General features: G+C 41.7%; 1 protein-coding gene and 1 long non-coding RNA gene across 3 annotated transcripts; both read left to right on the forward strand.

Annotated features, from left to right (window-relative positions):
- Nucleotides 1-2,330: 2,330 nt before the first annotated feature.
- On the forward strand, nt 2,331-6,455 carry LOC137129484 (uncharacterized). 2 transcript variants are annotated; one of them, XR_010914714.1, is made up of 3 exons: nt 2,331-2,677; nt 2,983-3,261; nt 3,631-6,455. It is a non-coding gene; the product is annotated as an uncharacterized lncRNA (long non-coding RNA). The 2 variants fall into 2 exon arrangements; XR_010914713.1 differs by having other exon boundaries at nt 2,333-2,677; nt 2,983-3,332.
- A 281-nt stretch (nt 6,456-6,736) lies between these two features.
- Nucleotides 6,737-17,634, forward strand: shkbp1 (SH3KBP1 binding protein 1). The gene is made up of 17 exons (XM_067507297.1): nt 6,737-6,909; nt 7,742-7,795; nt 8,208-8,253; nt 8,360-8,492; nt 8,749-8,829; nt 9,131-9,301; nt 9,416-9,506; nt 10,259-10,449; nt 10,816-10,931; nt 12,221-12,308; nt 12,815-12,931; nt 13,470-13,640; nt 13,782-13,937; nt 14,420-14,516; nt 14,725-14,909; nt 14,990-15,092; nt 15,696-17,634. Exons 1-17 carry the CDS (start codon nt 6,851-6,853, stop codon nt 16,426-16,428), a joined length of 2,592 nt encoding a protein of 863 aa, XP_067363398.1. The 5' UTR covers nt 6,737-6,850; the 3' UTR covers nt 16,429-17,634.
- The last annotated feature ends 78 nt before the right edge of the window (nt 17,635-17,712 follow it).

Genomic DNA, 17,712 nt, shown 5'->3' on the forward strand with positions numbered 1-17,712 from the left:
AGTAAAAGCTAAGGACAAAGATCAGGGTCAGTGTAGAGACTCTGTGATGAACAGAACCAGCAGCAGGTACAGGTGGATCTGATACTGACAGCTGCTTCATCCACCATCCACCTATGGATCAGGAGGTTCTGGTTAGTGCAGGAAAAACTACGGTATTTCCATCTGAGGTATGTTGTGTATGAGGCCACAACAGTCCCAGTATTTGATCTCATCTTTATTTTTGTGTCTCTTTGTCTGTCTCTTTCGCTCCTCTGTCTGTCTGTCCATTTGTCTTTGTCAGCTGATAACAGGAAATGCTTCAGACTAAATCTGGGCAGATGTTCACATTTTTTCCATTCTTAGTCTGCCTCCCTGTCTCCTCCCTCTCTTTTGTAGTCGTTTTATGTCTCTGTGGTTCATCTTTTTCTCTATGTGTCTGCAGGTTTCTCCATTGCTTCTTGCATTTTTTCAGTTTTTTGTGTCTCTGTAGTCATTATATATCTATGTAAGCATTTTGTGAGTTTCTATTAGCACCTTTTTGGAGTCATTTCCATCTCGTTGATCTTGTACCTCTGTGTAGTGTTTGTATGTCTCTTTGTTGCTGTACTTTGAAGTCATTTTGTTTCTCTTTCCAGCATCTTTGTAGTTCTCATGCGGGCGTTTGTGATCATTTTGGGTCTATTTGTTTCGTTTCAAAGATGCCCCTGATCACTTGGGGCCGTATATCTCTAATAGCTGTACCTTGCAGCTCCTGTAGCTGTAAACTCTGGCTCATAGAAGCCAGGTTCAAATCAGAGAAAAGACAGTTGTTAAACTTCAACTAGGCTTTGACTCTACATTGGGTTCCAGCTGCTTCCAGTGTTTTTTGCACAGAATTTGTTAAACATGGCCTTTTTTAGGAATATCTACATATCGAATAACACTCTAAACCGCCAAGAGGACCTTGTTTTTATGTTGGACTAAAATCAGAGGGAAAGATCCAACAGCAGATGAGAAAACAATCTGAACACAAGATCCATTTAGTCTTAAAAAAAATTGAAAGCTCCAAAGCCGAACTTTCTACCACTTGAGTAAACTGAGATCTCCATGTTATAATCCCGGTGCCAGGAGGACACTTGCTAGGATTATCCTGAGGGAGTGGGGTTAAGTTCAGTATATAAACAATCTCATTGTATAAACTTGTATCTGTGTAACAGCTTGTTCTAGGGTCAGTTATAACATTTTAGATTTCGTGTGAGTCGTCCGATGGGTGCAGATGTGACACATGTTCCTGCTGTGATACTCATTCTGCTTTGGATGTTTTCAGCCAACAAATTAAAAGTCATCTGTGTGTCGATAACAGCTGTTAACACTCCCTTGAACTGGGGTTTGGGTGTAGGATATGGCTCCGGTAAAAGCAACAGGAAACACATATTGACAGGGAAGTAGACTTCACAACAAGGCTCTAGTAACTAGTATCATTAAAGCAGCAAAGACTGAATATTTATCTGCCTGTGTGTGTGTCATCTGCCCACGCTGCTTTGCTCTCAGAGAGAATGAGAGGAAGAGGAATCCAGCAGGGTAAAGGAAGATATCGGACACAAGAAGAGGAGCTGCAGCATCTCTGTTCATCTCTGCTGAAACAACATTAAACATCTGCACAGCTGCAGTGACACGGGGCCAGTGAACACATCCCTGCTGTGCTGTGATGCATTCACTTCCAGTGGGATTTGTAAACAAATAATGAAAAAACGTGCAATGAACAAAAATAGTGTACAATCAAAACAGAATGAATGACTGATAACAAAGATATTAATAAATAACTTACATGGTTTTGTTTTTGGTTAGATATGACACATATCATTTATTGTTAACATTCTTTACACAATACAGTGTTTGATGTAATAACATTTTATAGGAACATATGAACATTATGTAGTTCATTACATGTATGAGACATGTAGTTATTGTTGCAGATGAATATTTAAAACAACTAAAGATGACTTGTAGATTTGACATGAAGAAATTTAAACCACAGGCATGTACATAATGTGAGTATAACTACCTCTACTAATAAGAAAACAGTATTAATGGTCCTTAATGTTAAACCCATATATTAATAATCATAAGTACAGTACTAACCTAAACGTAACAATAGCTTTTGATATTACAGTGAGCTTGAGTGATTTTTACTTGCTAAATTGCTGATGATATTATGTTTGTATTCATGTTCTTTTACATTTATTTATACTAATACACAGAATTTAAAAAGAAAACTAAAGGTATACAATTTTTCAATGAAATTAATCAAAACATGTTAATTCTATGTTTATTTAATGTCATCCTTTTGACCGGTTTTTGTTTTTATTTTATTGTTATTATTGCAGTTGTATTTCACTTTTGGCAGTATTTTTTGTTATGTTATTGATTTCCGATTAGCTCGGACTAATCGGGCTACGCATGCGCGGAAGCTGTAACTTCCGGACTTCACGTTTTCGTTGTTTGTTGCGCTTCACTGAACCACAGTAGGCAACAGCTTCATTTTAGCTCAAAGGAGGAAACTCGGAGAGGCGGAGGCGGGAAAGCTGGAGGACGAGCTGGCTGCCTCACGGCTGGAGGAGCAGCTGCGGAGCCAGGTGGGAGCCAGGTGGGAGCCAGCTTAGGAGGGAGGTGACGCACCTGGACCGGGACCTGAGGAGGGTGACAGAGCGGATACTGAGTAATAATGCTGCTACTGCTGCTGCTCTCGCGCCTGTTAATATTGATAATTAGTATACTTCAACAAAACATTTCTACATGTGACAGTAAAGTAACTAAGCCCATAACTGGAGACAGTTGCAGCATCAATTAAAATGTTTTGAATAAAATTTTCCAAATTATAATAATTTAATATTTAATTTGAATATTTAGTGCAGTGGTTCATTTTTTTTTGTTTGTTTTTAATTTTCCATCACCATATTTGTGATTTTCCAAAAGCATTTCTTTCTTGTTGAATGATATTTTTACCTTGTGGAATGACCACAGGTGTCCCGGTGGTCCCTGCACACCCATCAGTCAGTGTCAGACCCTGCAGCTCTGGCCATGGTCATCCTGGACTCTGCCGTGGCCCCAGGTCAGACACCCCCTCAGCCCTCTGCACCTCTGATGGTGACGAACCAACCTCTGGCTGACCTGTCCTCTGTTGCTGTCAATCTAAATCGCACCAGTTGGGGGGCGATGATGCTGCTGCTTCTGTGCTGTCTGACACTAAACCTGCTTCCATCCTGACAGTGGACAGACAGGGGACCCTCCTGGGAGCTGCAGGTCAGTCTGTTGACAGTCCACCAGCCTTAACACTCACAGCAGGTCAGGAAACCAAACCTGTGGACCCTCAGGTAGGCTGCACTAGACCTAGTAACATACATCTGTAACACACAGTGATTGCTGTAATAAAGATATTATCAAGAACTGTTTTTCTCACTGTGGTCACTACTAATCTTTGTGTTTCCTGTGACTTTCACAATAAAAGCCATATCATGTTTGTCCAGTTTAACTGGGCAAGCAAATTAAATACTATAAATATGGTCTGATTTCATTGAAATCTTGATTACATATTACACCACGTATAAAATGTGTTTGTCAGTGCTTATTACAAATAGCTAATCCTTACGCTGTAAATCTTATTCTTTACAGGAACTAGATACACAGCCCAGTATAGACAAATCGTTTGGTCTGTTTGGTCTAAAGAAGAACCTGCAAAGACACCTCTGTGTCCACACAGGTGTGTAGCTAAGGAATGTGGGGAGGAGTTCTCCGGAACATGGGGGTTCAAGACCCACATGGTCGGTCGCGAGGCAAAGAAACCATTTGTGTGTGACCTTTGTGGTAAGATGTTTTTTCACTGCTCTAAGCCACTGGAGCATCAACAGGTGGTGCACAGGGACCAGGAGGCATCAGAGAGTCAGCAAACAAAACCACTGGCAGTGCTGAAATCCTTCAGCTGCACTGTGTGTCAGAAAGGTTTCTCCAGCACTGACAGTTTGAGAGTTCATGAACAAACCCACTCAGAGGAAAACAAATTCATCTGCTCTACCTGTGGAAAGTGCTTCCACCGTAAATGCACATTTGTCTGCCACATGCGTCGTCACAGTGTGGAAAAGCTTAACAGCTGCAGTGTGTGTGGAAAGAGATTCCTACACAGCTGTGGTCACGGCTTTCTAAAACCAACACTGTAAACAGCACAGCAGCAGCTGACGTTGACTAGGACATTTTTCTGAAAGCGAAAGCTTTTCAAGTTACTGTAATTTCTTGTCGGTGGTTTTGTTTTTAGTCTGCTAACAGCGTGACTATCGAGTGAAAATTGAGGAAAAACTGTTGTCACTACATAGACTTGCAGATCTAATTGCTTTTGCACAATGTTCTACTTTTAAAAAAAGATGTTCTATTACATTTGTCCAGTGTGTTTTACACTGACTATGTACTATTTTCTGCAAGTACTTGTACTACATTTCTACCTATAACTACAACACTAAGGATCTGTGCATCTGAAACATTGATGTTCCAGTCTATTAAGTCTGGTGCTTCATTTTTTATTATATTGAAAAAAATGCCATATTTTGTTATTATTGTTTTATGTATTATTGTTTAAAATATTTGGTTTATACTAAACTTGCCGTTTTGTAAGCGTATTTCACTAGTTTCTTTAATTTTCTGTAGAAACTGTAGAGACAGGCAGCTCCAGTAGCTGTAAACAAAGCATTGTTTCCCTGACAACTTCAAAGGCTGTTATGTGATGTCATTAATGACATAATTGGCAAATCCATACATACACTCCCAACTCAATTTCCCCAACCTTTCAAGACAGTGACCACAGAAAAACATTAATTTGTGGAAGAAAGCGTATATTTGTTCATTCCTAAAACAGGCAACGCAAAGATACGTTCACTGGCATTAACAACATTAACTACAGCACCAATGTTTTTGTATAATCTTAGTTGCAATGATGAGGTGTTCAAATGTTACTACCGACTACAGTAGGCTGACTTTGTCTAAGCCAGACTATGGTAGGCTATGCAAAGAGGATGAAAATGGCTGTAGCAAACACTTTCAGAAGAGGCAGGATTATAGGGTGACATGTAAGAGCGGAGGTAGAAGCACTCAGATGGACTAGACCTTGTGTCGACGTAATCTGAAAGAGATCAGTGACTAAAGTATTGGCAGTAGAGCCAAGTCAAGCCAGAGTGTAGCCAGACAACACAGGATGGCTGTGTGTAAAAGGGAGGGGATGAGACACGGTCTGGGTTGTCAGGAGGTCTTTCCAGATGACTGGACCACTACAGCTAAGGTGAGTTTGCACCAAGGATCAGCTCTGAGCCCCTTCTTGTTTGCTCTGGTGAAGGACAGGCCGACAGATGAGGTTAGACAGGAATCTCTGTGGACTATGATGTTTGCAGATGACATTGTGGTTTGTAACGAGAGCAGGGAGAAGGTGGAAGAAAATTCTCTGGAAAACAGAGGAATGAAGCTTAAAATACATGTGTGTGAATGAGAGGGACCCAGGTGGAACAGTGAGGTTACAGGGAGCAGAGGTGAAGAAGGTGCAGCACTTTAAGTACTTAGGGTCAACGGTTCAGAGCAACGGAGAGTCTTGAAAAGAGGTGAAGAGGCGAGTGCAGGCAGGTTGGAACGTGTCGAGGAAAGTGTCAGGTGTGTTGTGTGATAAAAGAGTATCAGCGAGAATGAAAGGAAAGATGTTCAAGACGGTGGTGAGACCAGAGATGTTGTTCGGCTTAGAGACAGTGGCACTGAAGAAAAGACACGAGCCAAAGCTGGAGGTAGCAGAGCTTAAGATGTTGAGGTTCTCTTTGGGAGTGACGAGGATGGACAGGATCAGGAATGAGGACATCAGAGGGACAGATCATGTTAGATGTGTTGGAGATAAAGTCAGAGAGGCCAGATTGAGGTGGTTTGGACATGTTCAGAGGAGAAACTGTGAATATATCAGTAGAAGGATGCTGAGGTTGGAGCTGTCAGGCAGGAGGTCTAGAGGAAGAGCAAAGAGGAGATTTATGGATGTAGTGAGGGAGGACATGAAGTTAGTTGGTGTGAGAGAAGAGGACGCAGAGGACAGAGTTAGATGGAGACACGTGATTCGCTTTGGTGACTCCTGAAAGGGAACAGCCAAAGGAAAAGAAGAAGTTAGTGTTTTAATGATGAATAAAATGCAAGGTTGCAAAGGATTTATAGTGTATCAGCTAAATTAACTGGTGTGATTACAACATTGAAAGATTCTTGCAATAAACTGGGCGTTTTTAGTTTGAAGCTTTTTTAGGACGTATTTATCCAAAACTAAACTGAAGAAAGTGTGAACACCAAAACAAACTGTACAGCAAACATAAATTATATAGAGTAGAAAAACAAAATAAAATATATATTAAAGTTATACATGTTCTGAATTTTAAAACAGTATGTATCAATGAGTATGTACAAGGTATAAGAATGATTTGAATAAACGGACAAGTGGCTTTGGCTTTATCACAATGTCTTTGCACATATAGTTTCAACAAACAAAAAAAACATGGTTTTATTTTTAGAAATGTGTCTTTTTCTCTAGTAAAAATGTGATTTCACAAAAGTATTTGTAGGCTTCGTTTTCATAACTGATCCCCGTTATAGCGCAAAACGTTTGACGCATTTTAGTCTATTAATCCGTTTAAAGAAGACAAACAAATCCGTTCCGTGGTTTCTGGTCGTTTTCTTCGTGGATCCGGTGCCTGATCCACTCCGGGTTTTGCCCCATCCTCACTCTGTGACAGGAAGTTGGCTTCAAAACAACAACGGAAGCTGGATTCATCCTAAAAATGGATTAAAATTTAAATCCATTGTTCGTGTTTAGAACTTGCGAACTCTGCCCATGATGTCTAACACTGCGAGAAGCGGAGAAATAATCCATCTGAATGTCGGAGGGAAGAGGTGAGGAGACGGAAGGTGTTTGGGGAGTGTCGGCTACATTCAGTTAGCTACCGGGAACACGGCTACGTGTGTGTCTATTATCGGACAGGTTCATGTCCAACCAGCTCATCAATGGCTTTAATGTTCAAAAACATGAGAAAACACCGGAACCTATAAAAGTGTGCTTCTCTGTAGCACACTTTTATATATACTTAAACTAACTTTGACGTTGGGTTTGTTAATGCCAACTTATCTCTGAAATGTTTGGCGGTCCGTTACATTAAAGCTAGAAAGCCAAACGGTAAATTACCGGCACGCAGACAAGTTAAAGTGGTGAAGTTATGATGGAACCTAAAACTATTTACGTCCCGTCCGATAATGGAAGTAAGCTAACCAACGTGGAGGTAACCTGTAGCATAAGCTGTAGCATTAAGGTGTTTGCAGTGGAGACAAACGAGAGCATTTTGCGTTTTTTTACAAAGGTTTTACGATATTAAAGTGTATTTTAGAAATGAATAATATATAGTCTTGAAGCATATCTAGGGACATAAGAACTAAGTGCATCTTCGCCTGAAAGCACCCAGTTGTAAGCTGGAGCGAACTGACAACACTGGGTCATGTTGCAATGTGCTAAAGTAATGTGATTACTTCACATTAAAGTCAGTTATTAAGGAAACAACCAAAGGGCTCAAACACGCTTCTCCCATAATTTCAGTAACTGGACATCTTTTGCTGATGTATTGGCCTGTAAAGTAACGTTTCCAGTGAAGCCCCGCAGAACGGAGTAGTACAGCATTTATTTGCATGTTTTAATGGTTGTGGAGTTAACAAAGTATCGTTTGTTTGTGTACAGGTTCAGCACCTCCCGACAGACGCTCACGTGGGTCCCTGACTCCTTTTTCTCCAGGTCAGGGAGGAAGACACACGTGCACACACAAATTCATTTTACGGCCAAGCCCAACTAATTTCCAATGCAAAATTCTATTCAAAGCTTGTGCAACTTTACATTGCCTTGGTTACCGGCAAACGCAACAGTTAAAATTGAAATTCAAAACTTTATTGAGTAAGAATAAGATTAGATAAGATTCAGTAGAATCTGGTGAACCAATAGTTTAGAAGAGAATTTACATCAAACCAAAGCACCTTTGTTTATTTTAAAGGTTTCAAGTGTGGTTGTTCATAAACTCATGACATTGTAAACTGGACTGTGGGGAGGTGAACACAATTATCCACCAGCAGTGTAAAAAGCTAAACATATCTCTTGTATCACTTACACATTTCCTACTTTAATACCAGGATTTCTTGTGTTTTTGTAACAGTCTTTTGAGTGGCAGGATCTCGACTCTGAAAGATGAAACCGGAGCCGTATGTACCGTTATTCTATTTCTGTGTTGATTTACTCGCCAAATGTTAAAATGTTAATGTTCTAATAAGTCTATTTATGTCCATGTGACATTTACCTTGTCCCTAGATCTTCATTGACAGGGACCCCTCTCTCTTTGCTCCCATCCTCAACTTCCTGCGGACCAAAGAGCTGCACCCCCGCTCTATCAATGTGCACATGCTTATGCATGAGGCTGAATTCTACGGCATCACACCACTGGGTGAGACAGTAAAAATCTGCTGTGTGACCAGAGCTTGACAGAATTTGTGCATTTGTAATTTTTCTCTGACGCCCACCAGTGTTAGTTTATTAAACCAGGAGACCCTGTGAATTTGAGAGTGGTTTAAGGCTACAAGCCTTTTTTTCTTGTGAGTTTTTGTTTTCAAGTAACGTCCTCTCGCCCAAATCTGTTTCTGAGCTGCTTTCTGCTCAGTTTTCTGTTGAGTTATTTAATGAAACGGCTCTTTTTGTAATAGTGCGTAAGCTGCAGCTTTGTGACGAGCTGGACCGGTCTTCCTGTGGAAACGTGCTGTTCAACGGCTACCTGCCACCACCAGGTACAACACTCTGTCATCACGAGTCTTACGCACTCAAAAGGATAAAACACTGAACCCTGATCCAGGCTCCTAGCAGTGTGTTGGGCAGGGCTAGTTGGGGAAAAATTTAAATTAAATTAATTAATAAAAATGTAAAAGCTTGACCACCCACCCTACTTCTCACATTTTCTGAACCTGACTTTCTGGAGGAGGGAAGCTTGTTGACACTTCTTATGTAGCTGCGTTAGTCCTCTGAACTGAGGTTTGTTTCTCTTCTAACTTCTGTGTCATCACTTTCCTGTCTATGCCCCTTCCACTACAGTTTACCCGGCGAAACGCCGTAACCGTCACAGCGTGGCAGGATCGCAGTTCATGGCAGGCAGAGTCATATCAGTTGAGAGAGCACCGGTCAGACGCAGCAACACCATGCCCCCAAACCTGGGAACCTCTGGGATACTGGGCCGAGCGATCACTGAGGAGAGGACGTCTGGAGGTAAACACACAGTAGAGGCTTGTTAAAGGAAGGGATTGTGACCTATGCAGTGTTTTTTTTTTTTTAATGTGTTTGTGTGTGTGTGTGTGTGTGTGTGTGTGTGTGTGCGCACAGCTCCATTATTAGATCCCGGTATGGTTCGTATCATCTGTGGTCATCACAACTGGATCGCTGTGGCCTACGCACAGTTTGTCGTCTGTTACAGGTAAATTATCAGCCATGTCTTTAAAGTGAATGACAGCTCACCAATCATCAATCAAGAGTTCAAAATAAAACACACCAGGGCCTTTTGTGCAGTCATTCATAAAGTTTTAATTTCATGTAACTTCATATTTCATTTTGTTATGTTACAGTGTGTCTCAGACTATGATGATTTAAATAATTGATTTTACATCTTAGTATGTTTGCATCAGTTTTAGATGTTTTCATTTTATGTAATTTTACAGAGGGCTTTAGTGTCTGTATTACAGACCTGGTCTGGTCTGATGTGCAACGAACCAGAATGAAAACACATTTTAAGTCATTTTAGTTTATTACATTTTAAAATGTTTTAACTGCAGAAACAACAGCTGTTGAACTTTCTACTAAAAAGTATCTATTTCTAGTTTTCTGTATTTTGGTAATGAGCTTTGGTTGACTAAAATAGGAGGACTATTATTTTGATATGTTGAACTTTGGACATAATGTGGTACCACAGCTACGGGTGTCAGAACAGATCAGACACAAACTACATTAGATAATTTTATTTTATTTGTTTACTTCAGATTTATCCAAAATAACTTATGTAGTGTAAATACCCAGGTTTAAGCTGCATATCTCTGAAGTGATAAACTGCTAAATCCTCCCGATGATGCACTGGTAGAATCTACAGTAGTCTCACTGTCATTTTCTGACTAGATTTTTAAAATGTGTATAAATTGACCCTTTTCCCTTCTCTAATACCTCTGTCTCTGTCAGAGTTAAGGAGTCGACCGGGTGGCAGCAGGTCTTCACTTCCCCTCGTCTGGACTGGGTGATCGACAGAGTCGCGCTCAATGCCAAGGTGATGGGCGGCTCACTGGGAGACAACGACAAAATGGTGGCTGTTGCCTTGGGGACAGAGATCATTCTGTGGTCCATCTGCCCAGATGGCAACGGAAACGAAATTGGTACAAGTTTTTACATAAAATACCTTAATCTTCATATATAGCAGGTAAACATGGTTTCACAAGAAAGTTCATTTCCTGTTAGGAGTTTATACTCTGCAGCAAAATAAATGAATCTAACATGTTCCAAGTTACTTCAGAGAAATTTGTAGGTGGTTGTGAAATGGTACCAACAATTTGGTCCATGTCTGTATAAATTAGGTATTAAATCCTTCTGCTGTTATAAAGGGGTATTTATCTCTACAGAAACCATGGTATCTGTTTATGTTGTTCATGTCATCAAAGATGACCATTTAGTGTTTTTTCCCAACAAATGTTAGCAATAGAAGAGGAACAGTTTGTCTCTGAAGTCATGTCTTTCTCCTGCAGGCGTCTTTAGTTTGAATGTGCCAGTGGAGGCTCTCTTCTTCGTTGGTAACCAGCTAATTGCCACCAGCCATGCTGGGAAGGTTGGAGTGTGGAACGCTGTCACCAAACACTGGCAGGTGGGTGCAGATGCATCAGTTTGGTCATTCAGAGTTCTTCAGGTTGAGTTCAGAGATTACAAGTCACTGGTAATGTACAGTACAATGCAGATGTTTGAGAAACTAAAAGTAAAGTGAACATAGATGAAGATACTTAATTGATTGTTGTGGTGCTCTTTGCTTAAAAGCAACAGATCAGAAGCTAAGCCAGGCTTTTTATTTAAAAAAATAAATTAATAAAAAGCCTGGGTTAGCTTCTGATTCGGAACTGAATTTCACACATTTTAAAATGGTGATGTGAATCCTAACTTCTTTATCAAAGCAGAATATAGACTCAATGAAGACAAAATAACGCAGGGACAATGTGTAACACGTAAATAACAACAGAATGCAATGATTTCTAAATCTCATCAACCCATATTTTATTGACAATAGAACATAAACAACATGTCAGATGTTGAAAATGAGACATTTTACCATTTCATGGAAAATATTTAGCTCGTTTTGAATTTGATGGCAGCAACACATTTTAAAAAAGGTTGGAACAGAGTGATGTTTCCCATTGTGTAGCATCACCTCTCTTCTAACAACTGTCTGTAAATGTCTGGGAAGTGAGGAGACCAGTTGCAGTTGTTGTCCCATTTTCTGATGCAGGTTTCTAGCTGCTCAACAGTTCTGGGCCTTTGTTGCTTTATTTTATGTTTTATGATGCACCAAATGTTTTCTATTGGTCAAAGGTCTGGACTGCAGACAGGCCAGTTCAGTACCAGGACTCTTCTCCTGTGCAGCCATGCCGTTGTGATGGATGCAGCATGTGGTTTAGCATTGTCTTGCTGAAATATCCAGGTCCTTCCCTGAAAGACGTTGTCTGGATGGGAGCATATATTACTCCAAAACCTCTATGTCCTTTTCAGCATTGATGGTGTCTTTCCAGATGTGTAAGCTGCCCATAGACACTAATGCACCTCCAAACCATCAGAGATGCAGACTTTTGAACTGCTCATAACAAGCTGAATGGTCCCTCTGCTCTTTAGTCTGCAGAACACAGCGTCCATGTTTTCCAAAAAGCATTTCGAATTTTGATTCCTCTGACCACAGTTTTACATTTTGCCGCAAACCATTTTAAATGAGCTTTGGCCCAGAGAACACGGCGGCGTTTCTGGATCCTGTTCACATCTGGCTTTTTCTTTGCATGATACAGCTTTAACTTACATGTGTGGATTGTACTGTGAACTGTGTTCACAGAAAGGGATTTCTGGAAGTGTTCCTGTCAGTAATCAGCAATGTGCTGTTCTCTGTCATCTGTGCAGAACCAAGATGTTGTTCCCATCAGCAGCTATGACACAGCAGGCTCCTTTCTCATCCTTGGCTGCAACAACGGGTCCATCTACTATATTGGTAAGAAACTGCTGTGAGAACCTAATGCTCAAGAACATACAGCAAGCAAAACATGTTGCAGTGAAATGTGGTATGTTCTAGCTCCAGTCTGTAAAAAAAGTTGGACCTTCTGTTTGGATTCAAATTGTAGGGGTCTAGTGAGTCTGACAAGGGAGGAGGTGATGTGGGCTTAAAACATCTGCTCAAAGCACCTTGTGATTATAGGGGTTATTACATCTGTGTGATAGTCAACAAAGCAAACACTGTGGTCTTTTTAGGCAGGTGGGGACCACAGATTGTCAAAGAAAGAGGTTGAAAATGTCTTTGAGGACATCTGCCAGCTCGTGTGTACACATTTTGGACCTGAAATGCAGTTTGCAGCTTTCTGTGACTTGATCTGTTTGAAAGTTTTAAACCCCTCCAGCCTTGGGAGACTGCTACCGGTAGAAACAATGATTGTTAGACTGACCCCTGGTTTATTGATTATCTGATCGGTCTGTCTATGACCTCCCTGCTTTCTCTGTCAGATGTTCAGAAGTTTCCTCTGAGGATGAAGGACAATGATCTGCTGGTGACAGAACTGTACAGAGACCCGACTGAAGATGCCATTACTGCTCTGAGTGTTTACCTCACACCCAAAACCAGTATGTAACACTTCATGTGTAGTACTAATACTGCAGTTACTTTACAGTATGACACAGGGTTCCAATGTTCTTGATATCAGCCAAACCAAAATTTGACAGCTGCTTTGACAGATCGTTTCTGATTTAAATCAAAATGTAAAAGTTTTACACCACGTTTAACTTATAATGCAGCAGTTTGTATTTTAACGTTTAACTTTAGCACCTTTTTTTAGTTTATAGAATTTATAATCATCCTTTTTTTTATTTTCATATTGCAAATAACAACTGAGTTTCATGCTGTGCAGAGAGAGTTTCTTCCATAGCACTGGCAGCACCCAGGCAGGTGCTAACAACCTCCCTGTTGCTTTTTTGTTCTTTAATTAATTGACTATAAAATTTAAAATGTTTCATGTACAGCATGTGAGTACATCAGCACCATGGCCATTTTTGAACTGAGCAGAATTTTTTACAGTATCTACTATAGTGAAATGATGAAACTAAGGAGAAAGTGTTTTAGTGGATTCACTGTGAGAAGACCAGACTCACTTTATCTGATCAGGTGACAGTGGGAACTGGATTGAAATTGCATACGGGACCAGCTCTGGCACGGTTCGCGTCATCGTTCAGCATCCAGAGACCGTCGGCTCGGGGCCACAGCTCTTCCAGACCTTCTCGGTCCACCGCAGCCCCGTCACCAAGATCATGTTGTCCGAGAAGCACCTTATCTCAGGTAGGAACACCTTATCTCACCTCTTAGTCGCAGAGACGTCAGGGTTTAAACCCACAGTAGAACTACACACAGAGAAAACTCAGCTGCTGGTCCCTCTGATTCTTTGTCCTGCTGTTAATCTTTATTTCTGATGTTCTTCAGTTTGTGCAGACAACAACCATGTGCGGACTTGGACGGTGACTCGCTTCAGAGGGATGATCTCTACCCAGCCGGGGTCCACGCCGCTCACCTCCTTCAAGATCCTCAGCCTGGATGACGTGGACGGACACGGTGGTTGCAGCGCTGGGACAGAGATCGGTAACAACCACAGGGTTCAAAGGTCACAGTGGAACATTTAGTATATCTGATATGCAAACAAAAGGCCAAGTTGTTGTGGGGCCGATTGATGCTTCAGAAGATAATCTAAAAAATATTAATGCTTTTACTTAAATTGTGATCTTCTGAGTCAAGTTTGTCACTGCTCACTGACCGAGGCCACAAATGTAACGTATTAAACACAGTAAGTTGGGAGGGTCCTTCAATGATGAGCTGATGTGACTGTATGTACATAACACAGGGAAGCTGTGTTATGTACATACAGTACATCTAATCATTAAACTGCTCCTCTCTCTCTGTCTCTCTCTCTCTAACTCACTCACTCATTCAAACTTATTAGCTTTAATGTACCAGTGGTCCAGCAGAGGTCAGGCTGGGCCTATTACTGTATGTTAGTTAGGGTCGTGTTGGTCAGGGTCAGACTGTTCTGAGGGGTCAGTTGGTGACTCTGTGTGTGGTTTCAGGTCCATATGGAGAGAGAGATGACCAGCAGGTGTTTATTCAGAGAGTTGTACCAGACACCGATAAACTTTATGTGAGACTGTCCTCTAATGGAAAAAGGTGAGGGGTCCAATTAGTACTGAGGAAAAAATTATATTTTGAGTCTTAGCAGTGTTTATTTTTGCAAATTGTATGTGCTAAAAATTATCTTTTTATGGTATAATTTCTTGTAAAATGTGTTTTTATATCGTTTAAAATCCTGAAGTGTTAAAAGGAGTCACAGCTGGGTGGTGCACTGATGAACTGTCTTTCTGTGCGTGTGTGTCAGGGTGTGTGAGGTGCGTTCGGTGGATGGTACCTCCATCACAGCCTTCACGGTCCATGAGTGCGAGGGCTCGAGCCGAATTGGGTCTCGGCCACGGCGTTACCTGTTCAGTGGCCACAGCAACGGCAGCATCCAGATGTGGGACCTGACAACCGCGATGGAGATCGCTGGGAAAGTTGACATCAAAGGTCAGAGTCAGTTGTCCACATAGGTCTTTTCCATCATCTTTGTGTGTGGTAGTTTCAAGCTCTCATTGGTTGTCTCACAGCGCTGGGTGGGCCAACAGAGGAGGAGCTGCTGGAGCTGTTGGACCAATGTGACCTGGCTCTGACCAGAACACCTGACAGTACACCTCGAGCCTCTACCTGCAGGTGAACACACTCACTGATGCTTTAGGTTTTAAATAATAAATAGTTCTTTGCACTTTGAATAACATGAATCAACATGAAACTCTGCTCTCACTTAAGGACCATGAAGTTCCCATCCAGAGTCACTTTAACATTAATGTTTGGCTCAGTTATTTTAACCTGTGTATCATTAGTGACTCAAACTGCTTAAGTTTAACCAGAGATTAAAATAGAGGTGGTTGGTTTTTATATTTGATTTTTCTCTGATCATTGGAGAAATTACACACATACATAGCACACTATTGTCCCCTAACCAGGTCCAACACCTGATACATTAAGCTGATGATAGGATACATTACTTCTGCTATGATGATGATCAACTGCTGTATAAAGTTGGTTCGGTTTGAGACTTTTTAGCCCGTTTTTTCATCTCCTACTCTTAAGATGCATCCCACAGATTTTCACACCAACCAGTTCTCCACCAGCTGTGGAACTGCAACACACCCAATTTCAGGAGTTAGGAGAGGGATTAGTGAGATCGTGTGTGTGTGTGTTGTTCAAGCACAAAGTTGTTTGTTTGTTTTTAATTATTATTCTTATCTGAGTATGTCACTTCCTGTCCCACAGTCTTCTCTCTCAGCTTAACGACGGCCTCAGGGTGGAGCGTCTCCAATCAGGTGGCGGACGAGGAGGAGCTGCAGCTTCAGGTTCCTCAGCTTCTCTGTACGGCAGTCTCCCCCGACAGCCCCCAGCACCAGTCCCCCTCTCCAAACCTGGCTTTACAGCTGGGTCCGGAGCTGGTCTTACTTTTCCCATCCCTGCCTACGCCCATGGTTCCACATCCAGCCCCACTCACACTGCCAGCCCCCGCCCCTCTAGGCGCCTGGACAGAGACTTGGGCTCTGTCCGCAGAGGCAGCTTTGTGGAGCGTTGCCAGGAACTTGCTAAGGGTTCAGAAGTAGCCGGTGGCTCCGCATTCGGGGTCCCAGTGGGGGCAGAGGGCACCAGGCGGAGCTTAGCTGTATGCAATGAGTTAGAGGCCAGATTTGGCCTCAGGACCCCCACCACCTTCTCTGTGTCTCCTGGTGCTCGCCACTCACCTGGAACTCCTTCGTCGCTTTCGTCATCACCTTTATCCTCATCTTCATCGCACCACAGGACCACGCCCACCTCCCAGACAAGTCCCTCCCCCGCCGCAGTAAGCCCGACCCGCTCTCAGACACCAGCCTCACCTCGCCACTGTGCGGCAACATCTCCACCTGAAGTCCCAGCAACCCCTGAGAGTCCCAGAGGTCTCAACAGCCCTGCTTCCGGCCCCCCCACCAGCCCCAAACCACACATGAACGAGACCAGCTTTTGATTGCTGGATTTGATTGAGACTCAGACGATCACCTGACAGGTTTAAGACATTCTTGTTAGACAGGTTTGGTTTTTTGTTGTCACAAGCTGAGGTTTGAATGACTGGCCAGTCAACAGTCACAGTGCTGTTGCCATGGTTCCCACACATCTGTGGCTGATACTTGGCTTTGATGTTACAAGATCATGATCAAAACAAGTGATGCGAAGACAAGACTTGTTTGACTAAAGCTGCTCTGCTCAATACTTTTACATGATGAATAAATCGGTAAGAAAGAGCTCGATCAAAGTTCTGAACCAGAGAACGGACTTGAGCCCCCTCCCTCAGTTATCATTACGTACTTGTTAATCCTTGTACTCACACAGTGACAACAGCAGCAGATAAATTTTGAACCTTGGATTCCAACAAAGGTAAACGAAAGCAGCTTCACATTTGGTTGAGTGAACCGACTGCTGCATAGCATGATGGCTAATGCTAGTGAAAAACAAGATGGGGACATACATGGTATCACATCATGGTGTCTAAAGTCCTCAGTGTGAAAACACGTTTGTTAAAATAATGAACTTTACAGTAGTATGGATAGATGTGCATTTGTTCATCTACATAATATTCATTGCAACAGAAAAAAAGTTCCTTCTTAGTTATAATAACATGAAAATAATGTTTAGTTTTGATGGTCGGTGTGGATCCATAGTAACCCGATAGAACAGAACAGGCCCTCGTCCTTCATCAGTTGATGAAATTCACAGCATCGTTTTAACATTTTGCTGTTCCTGTGTTAATCTGTTAGGTAATGTCACATTTACAAGACTCATCAATTAGGTCAGATCATTTACTTTCACATAGTACCACACTGTAGTGGTACTCGTACAACACTCCTAAAACTAAAAGCCCAGCATTAAAATTGTTACCTTGCTCCGTAGAACTTTGGATCTTTTTGCTCCTGCACAGCAGTTTTGGATCGTCGTCATACACAGTACTTATAACTGAAGCAGGCCTTAAAATTGTCTCCTTGGTCAGAAGGCTGGACATCATTTAGAAACCTTTAGATATGTGCACTGTTCGCAGTGCTGTTCACAGGAGAAGTTGGCAGCTCCTCTTTACATTATTATTGATCTGTTCTCATTACTTTAATGTTGCAGCTGGTAGAAATGAAGCTTGTTTTTAATAATGATAAACGGTTATGAATCTAATAAATATAAAAAAGAATTGTGTTCCATACTGCTGGGTGGCTTCACACTGAGGATCAGTAAAATCTGAGACTAAAGTTATCAATTGAAAATTGTA

Source organism: Channa argus, chromosome 6 (assembly GCF_033026475.1).
Source record: "Channa argus isolate prfri chromosome 6, Channa argus male v1.0, whole genome shotgun sequence".
Lineage (NCBI taxonomy): Eukaryota > Metazoa > Chordata > Actinopteri > Anabantiformes > Channidae > Channa > Channa argus.

Excerpts from the sequence above, each read along its gene's own strand:
- shkbp1 (XM_067507297.1), top strand. The coding sequence starts at position 6,851 with ATGATGTCTAACACTGCGAGAAGCGGAGAAATAATCCATCTGAATGTC. Across the intron at positions 7,796-8,207 it reads CCTGACTCCTTTTTCTCCAG|TCTTTTGAGTGGCAGGATCT; the intron begins GTCAGGGAGGAA and ends TTTTTGTAACAG. Across the intron at positions 8,254-8,359 it reads TGAAAGATGAAACCGGAGCC|ATCTTCATTGACAGGGACCC; the intron begins GTATGTACCGTT and ends CCTTGTCCCTAG.